Below are 6,755 nucleotides of genomic sequence, written 5' to 3' on the forward strand. Positions count from 1 at the left end.
TGCAAATTTGCATTAGCTGTATCTGTTCCCCTTTCTGGGAGTTTGCATGGCAACTGACTTTGTATACAAAGTCTCACAGCTTAGGTGCCTACTTTTTGCTAATGGTAAAGATTTAATCTCTCAGACTTGACTTTGAACACCAAGTATGATCAAAGACCAGTGGATTCAAGTAAAAAGTTATTCAGACACTAAGGGCCTTGTCACATGGTAATTTTGGGTGGCTTGTGGAGCTCTTAACTCCTGGGTTGTCTGCATGTTAGCACCTTAAAGTGGTTTTAAGCACTCAGGGCCTTTATACACACCACAAATTGGCTTTTTAAAGCAACTTAAATGCCCTTTTGCACTGCTTTAATTGCATTGCTGTTTGCATGTTCAGTGGCAGATAATGACTTTAAATGACTTTGGTATGTAGCAAGATGAAATACTTCCAAGGTGTTTTGGTTTGCTACTTAAAGTGCAACAGTGTATGGGGCGCTGGAACCTGACATGCTCAGGGCTTGGCAGGCCCCGCGCAGCTTGGGAGTTGTGGGACCCAGTGGCAGCCTGTGCAGGCAGGCTTCACTGAAGGGGAACCCCCCCAGCTTTTTTTCCTTCCCAGAGCCTGCCTGCCTCCTGGCCTGAGCTGTGCACTGGGGGCCCCAGTGCTTCCCTCTGTGGCTGCAGGTAGGGGTCAGCTGCCTGGAATAGCTTGAGAACTGCTCAGCCCACTGGCAGCTCGCCCTCCCTCCCTGCTGCCAAAGAGGCAGGTAAGGATCGGGCCCCCACCTTTTGTGTAGATGCCACAGGGGTTTGGTTTAGTTTAGTTTAATTCTCCCTAAATTGAAGTGGTGGTTTTAAAAACTACCACTGGCTTCTCAACTTCATTGTGCAGCTTAGTTGTACCATTACAGGACAGTATGATCTCTGGTCTGCAGTACCCAGCTCCCGTTCCATTAAGGTGTACCTACTCTCCACAAATATGCCATGCAAGTTGAAGTTCCCCAGTATTCAAGGATTTTGCACCCCTGCCCATAGGGCAGGGATAGAAGCCTGTCCTGGCTCACCAGCCCTCCAGTGGCAACTCACAGCTACAGCTCCTAGTCCTGCCTTTTGCTCACAAGGACTATATAGTGGCAAGTCACAACTGTGCAGATGGGAGACGGGCAGATAAGGCTTCTGGGTAAAGGTGCAACTGCACCACACTCCAAGCTAACACTAACATTAATCAACATTTGTGCAACTCACAGCATAAGGTGTAACAAAGCCCTAATAAACAGCTGCTTTTTCTGACCCAGTATCCAAAGCTGTCTTCCAAAATTCAAAACTGGGTTTTGAAAGAAAACTATAATTCGGGAGGAATTCTCTGGCCTCTGCTGTCTTGATATCCATTTAGAACTTTGTGAAAGAATTCTCAGGGACTTGCATGTTTGTACAGTATCCAGCACAAAGACACAGGGTTTCTACATGTTGTGGTAGTAGTAACAGTAATCAAAGTTCTGGTGAGCTCAGTTAGACTAGTATTTCTCCAGGAAGATTGCCTGGAGCTCTGTAACCTAAGATATGTGGATGCCAACACTCAGGCAGGTACAGTGTGTTTCATTAGGTGTTAAAAATGAAAGATTTAAACAAGCCTGTAGCTGACCTTTCTACTTGCTCCAAAATCAGAAAAATGGGCTTCAGAATTTTTTTCTTTAAGTCATGCTGCTGATGCTATGATGAAAGTTTATTCACATACCTGCAGGTATTTTTCAGTTCAAATCAAGTTATTTCCTTAAGAATTGTGAAGAGAGAAGCTCTTATCAGTTGCTGAACTTTAATGATCCTTTTGGAAGACTGCAACATCTCTAGAAATATGCACTAAAAGTATATATATCAAGCATATGAAGTATAAGTTGTACCCAGCTCACCTGATTCCATCCAAAATATCAAAGCTAGGGCCTCAAGTCCACTATAGGAAAGATATAAAAACATGGGTGACTAGGGGAACTTTTACAGGGAAAGAATCCAGACGGCCTACAAGGTGTTTAGTGATATCAGCAGAGTGAGAAGAAATGAACAAACCTCAATCTACAGAAGGCATTTCCATGCCTACAAATATGCATTTTTGGACAGAAAGGTACTAAAGAATTGATTCTGTTAACTTGTAAGTTTAAATAAGTTCTGCCTTTAGGACCTCTCCCCCTTTCTCCTGTTTCCTTGCACTTACTACAGCATTTTCCCCCTCCTATGCTGCTTTTGTGATCACTGTTCCCTACTTCCCACTTGTTCTGGGAAACTATTTTGTTTAATACCAATTTGATTACCTTTATTCTCTTTCTGTTAACAGCTTCTCTCCTTTTTCACCACACCCTGGAAGTTTGTTTGCTAGTGTGTGTAGTTTTGGGGGGGGGGGGAAGTCTTGTGTTTTTTGTGTTTGTTTATTTATTTATTTTTAGTGCATGCCTGCAGCTCCTCGAACACGAAAACAAAATGTATCTTGAACCTACTTTGATTGTCTTGGAAAAATATTTGACAAATTTAGAATCCAGGTAACTGTTAACACCAAATCTTCAAGAAGGGCTATAAGAAACTTTTTCAATAATGTTGCATCCATGGCACCTCTGTTCACCGTTTTATGGCTAAGGTGCAGAATGCAGGACTTACAGAGCAAAGAGTATTTTATTAGATACAACTTTTATAAAAGAAATTCAATGCATTGCATTAAAGTTCTTCAAAGGTTCTACTGCTATTGAAAAAGTAGGAAATACAGTTAGTGGTTTCTTTCTTTTCCCCATAAAGCATTTGGCAAAGATTCCATATCAAATACCATGACAAGGTAAGGAGTTGTGTGGTGGTTTTAAAATAAACACATACTGTCAGACGGTCTTTGACAACTACTTGCATCTAAAGGATGTGATTCTTGGGATTAGTTCAATACAGTCACGCCAGTGTGAATATTGCTATCGTTTTGAAGCCCTTCACAGCTATGTACAGAGCTCAATTATTCTAAGAGTCTTCTGCAATCATGTGAAATATATGAAGTGCATAAAATCTATCACATGTAATAGCCACACTACATTGTTCAGAAATATACAGTGCCTCTCAACAAATGTCAGGAAGACTGTAATGAAACTGGGCTGAGAAGCAACTTTTCTTTTGATGAAGGCTTCAGGGTGGTCGCTACAATTTTATAGAACACTTATATCAAAGCAGGGGTGTTGGCTGTTTCTTTTCACTGTCTCAAGCAGTAGAAATGCCCTGTAGGACAGTAGTCATCCTTCTAAGCCACAGATGCAAAATTCCTTGGCAGGATCAGGTACATACTCTGTTAAAATTGTGTACGCTCCTCCTCTAATAGAACTTCCAGACAGTAAATTAGGTAGAGCCCAACCTTGTGCAGCTGTTATTCCGTCCTTAATGTTGCAACATTAAGATTCTGGTGTACATCCTGTCACTTCCTAAGTATTCAGTCATGTCATAATTGTCGTATATCCTAGGTATTTGAACTATGCTCCAAAATGACTAGGTGAGATGATGAGCATTACTGGATAGGGAAAAGACGAAGTAATATGTGATAATGCAAACAAGTGTGATGCATCGGAAAAACATACGAACGGAATATCTGGGAAACAGTTGTCATGGTGATTTATTTATAGAAAGCTTTTTTCAACTGAGAAACTCAATTATTCTACTAGGTTTGAAAATTGGGTGAATTCCTACACAACAAAATAACTGATTACTGTGTCCTGGCTACATACCACTTCTGGATCATTCAGTCTGCCCAAAGGTACCAATATCACCATTCTATTAATCTAAATTTCATGTGCTGTCAGAGTACTGTTCTGTGTTTCATTCACTTTTTAAAGGTGTCAGGATTTCTTTAAAGGATCCAGTAAATATTACAGAAATCTTAATGCTTTAGAATGCTTTTCATCATGAAAGATCTCATGCATGTTAGTAACTGCCATGCATATGATAAGTACTTGTAGCTTTGCAGAAACATGACCTGATGTATGACTATGGGTACATTTCATTTACTTCTGCATGGTTTTTCAACTGAGTTTTTCTCTCCCCAAATCTGATTAGCAACTAAATTATCACATGAAAGCTTGACACTCATGAATGCAGTTGACAACTTTTCATGCTTGAAGATGGTAGGTCTACTGGTTTTTCGTTTTCCTTGGTCAAGGATAAGAAGCCACTTGCATTAGACTTGTATATGATTTCTTAAGGTTGCAGTAGCCTCTTCTGTTCCTATTTATAAAGGGTGCATATTTTTCCACTTTCCAACCAGCATAATCTTCAGTAAGGCTGGAAAATGTATGAACTGCTGCTGGATGTGTTCATAAACTTTGTTAAAGTACTGTACTTCAGCTGTCAAATCACCATAAATTAAATGGTTAGGCCACAGGAGTTGCTTCTGAACTGTTAATCTGGCATATTGCCAGAAGTAAGGTAAATATTCTTATGGCTTCCTTATCTTACTTCAATATCAGCCAGATGCAAAGTTTTGATTTTTGATCTGTAGCATAAAATCAAACTAAAACTGGAAAGATGGTCAAGTTGATTTTGTGCCATATGTTTATGTAACTGTATTGGCAACCTGTTCAAAAGCTTGACTGACTTTCTCCCTTTCAAAAAGGAAATGGGTTTTTTTTTTTTGCTGTTCAGGGCATTCTCCTTTCCTTTAGGGAAAGGAATATACTGGGGGTTATTCTATTTGTCTCTTTGAAAAGGACCTTAATTACTCAGAACTTTTGAGAACAATACTTCCTGTTTTAAGATGCATTCATGTTAAATGCATGCAAGATTAATTCTTTTGTCATCTGTGTACTAGGAAAATACCTTGGTGCAGGCTGGTTATTCAAGGCTTTCAATAGTTGGATTGTGGTGTTCAAGTGTATAGTGGAAGGACTCCAACAGTTGGACCCAGGACTAAACACCATGGAGTCAAAAATCAGACTAATGTTATAGGAAATTTCCTGCTGTTTAAAAGCACTTGGACTGGTAGTTTCTGTAATGAAGCTGCAGTTATTCTTAATAAGGGAGTTTGTTACAATTCTCCACACTACTCTGCAGTTATATGCACAAAATAACACTGGTTTCATACTTGTATGGAATATTAATGTCATGGGCATGTTAATGTAGGTGTTAAAGTATACCTGGCAAAGAGCTAAATCCAAAACTTTGAGAACTGTATTGCAATCCTTTTTTTAATGTGCCAACTGAAGTAGTAGTAAGGTCCTCTTGTACCCAGAGACAGTAGCACTGGCCAACAAATGTTTAGCTTCTCCTGACAGAATTGCCATTTTCCTGGTAGAAACCAAAAGTGTACGAACAGTAGTGTGAGACAAAAATAAGCAGACTCCAAGCAGGGAGAAGCTAATCCTGGCAGAGTTATTCCCAGGAGAATGAACATTTGTACACTTTTTTTTTTTTTCTGGCTTAATTCCTCCTGGGGACCAAGGGAAAGGCTCCCATGTCTTCTGCAGCCCAAGATGACCCTGCTTTCAAGAAGGCATGAGGGCTTAGATTGAGAGGGGAGGGGGAGAAGAGCAGCCACTAGCTATTCCTTGCCAGCTCTTCACTCTGGGGACTCCAGTGTGAGAAGCAGGCAGAGGGCTTACCTGTGCTTGGGCACTGGTAGCCAAGCAGAGGCAGCAGCACTGTAAGCCCCTTGCCTGCTTCTCGCAACAGACTGAGGAGTGAGAAGTGGATTGGGGCCCTGCCCCACTGCTCCCCTCTCCTTCCTTCCCAACTGGTCCAGTAGACGAGGGGCAACAGTCACTGCTTCCTCCAGTCTCTGGTTTTGGGAAGAGATGGGGAGCTCTGCCAGCCCTACAGACTTCCCTTTGCTTCTGGTGCTTCCCAGCTGGGCAGTAGGGGCAGTACTTTAAAGCCTGGTTCCCAGCCCCACTGGCTTTTAGGATAGTCTCAAGGGGAAGTGAGCAGGAACAGGGACCAGGCTTGGGAAGGATCTTCTGGGGTAGTAGGGCAAAGCATCTGCACACTCCACACTAGGGTCCCAAGTGTATAGACCAGCTGCTGGCGTCCTTTGTACCAGGGTCCTAGGGAAGGAGCAGAGGACTCTGCCGTTCCCTCCCAGACCAGTCCAGGAGGTGAGAGGAAAACAATAAGGAAAAGCCCCCAGTTCCTTTGTCAGGTTCAACAGTTTCTGGTTCAGGGAAAAGGCAAGAAGCAGTGGTGGCTGCTCTCCTCACTCCCTGCCTCTCCCAAACTGGGCACTACCTGGCTAGGGACCTGGGCTGGGGGCTTTGTCCCAGTGCTGTCTCCTTTCTGTCCACTCTGTTCCCTGAAGCTGGGAACAGAGTGGAGGAGGCTGCTTTTTGCTCGTTTTCCCTGGGCCATAATCTAGGGCAGTGGTTCTCATCCTTTTTTTTTTTCCTACTGAGATCCATTTGAAAATAACTATGGCCTGTCCTGCCCCCGCCCCCCCCCCCAGCTATGCTGGTGTGCCTCACTCCTGAACTGCAGCCCCATGCCCCTCCAGCCCTGTTGAAAGGGGCCCTCAGCTGCCTGTGTTTTGCTTGGGCTGGAGTGCAGTTGCTGTGGTGGCTCTGGCTCACGCAGATGGCAGCAGAGCCGGACTACCCCAACATGGGCTGAAGGAAGGAGGCCTGTGGCACCCCCTGCCCCGCCCTGCTCTGGGTTGGGGCTGCTGTGCAGTGTCAGAAAGCCATGGTCCCTCTTCCCCCCCCGCCAGCATTGTCTCCTGGCTGCTCTGCCCCCATGAGCATGGGCACTGGCCCCAATGCCACCAGCTCTCCCTCCCCCCC

General features: G+C 43.4%; 2 protein-coding genes across 4 annotated transcripts in view; both read left to right on the top strand.

Moving 5' to 3' along the window:
- Positions 1 to 6,755, top strand: part of POC1B (POC1 centriolar protein B) — a 145,537-nt gene that overhangs the window by 15,482 nt on the left and 123,300 nt on the right. The gene's annotated exons all lie outside the window — the stretch shown is intronic.
- The window catches only part of LOC102373435 (polypeptide N-acetylgalactosaminyltransferase 4), a 51,177-nt gene that overhangs the window by 8,658 nt on the left and 35,764 nt on the right, over positions 1 to 6,755 (top strand). Inside the window, exon 2 of the mRNA XM_014525803.2 lies at positions 2,415 to 2,507. Within this exon, the coding sequence (XP_014381289.1) occupies positions 2,415 to 2,507 (93 nt within the window). The remainder of the gene's footprint in view (positions 1 to 2,414; positions 2,508 to 6,755) is intronic.

Source organism: Alligator sinensis, unplaced genomic scaffold (assembly GCF_000455745.1).
Source record: "Alligator sinensis unplaced genomic scaffold, ASM45574v1 scaffold245_1, whole genome shotgun sequence".
Classification (NCBI taxonomy): Eukaryota; Metazoa; Chordata; order Crocodylia; family Alligatoridae; genus Alligator; species Alligator sinensis.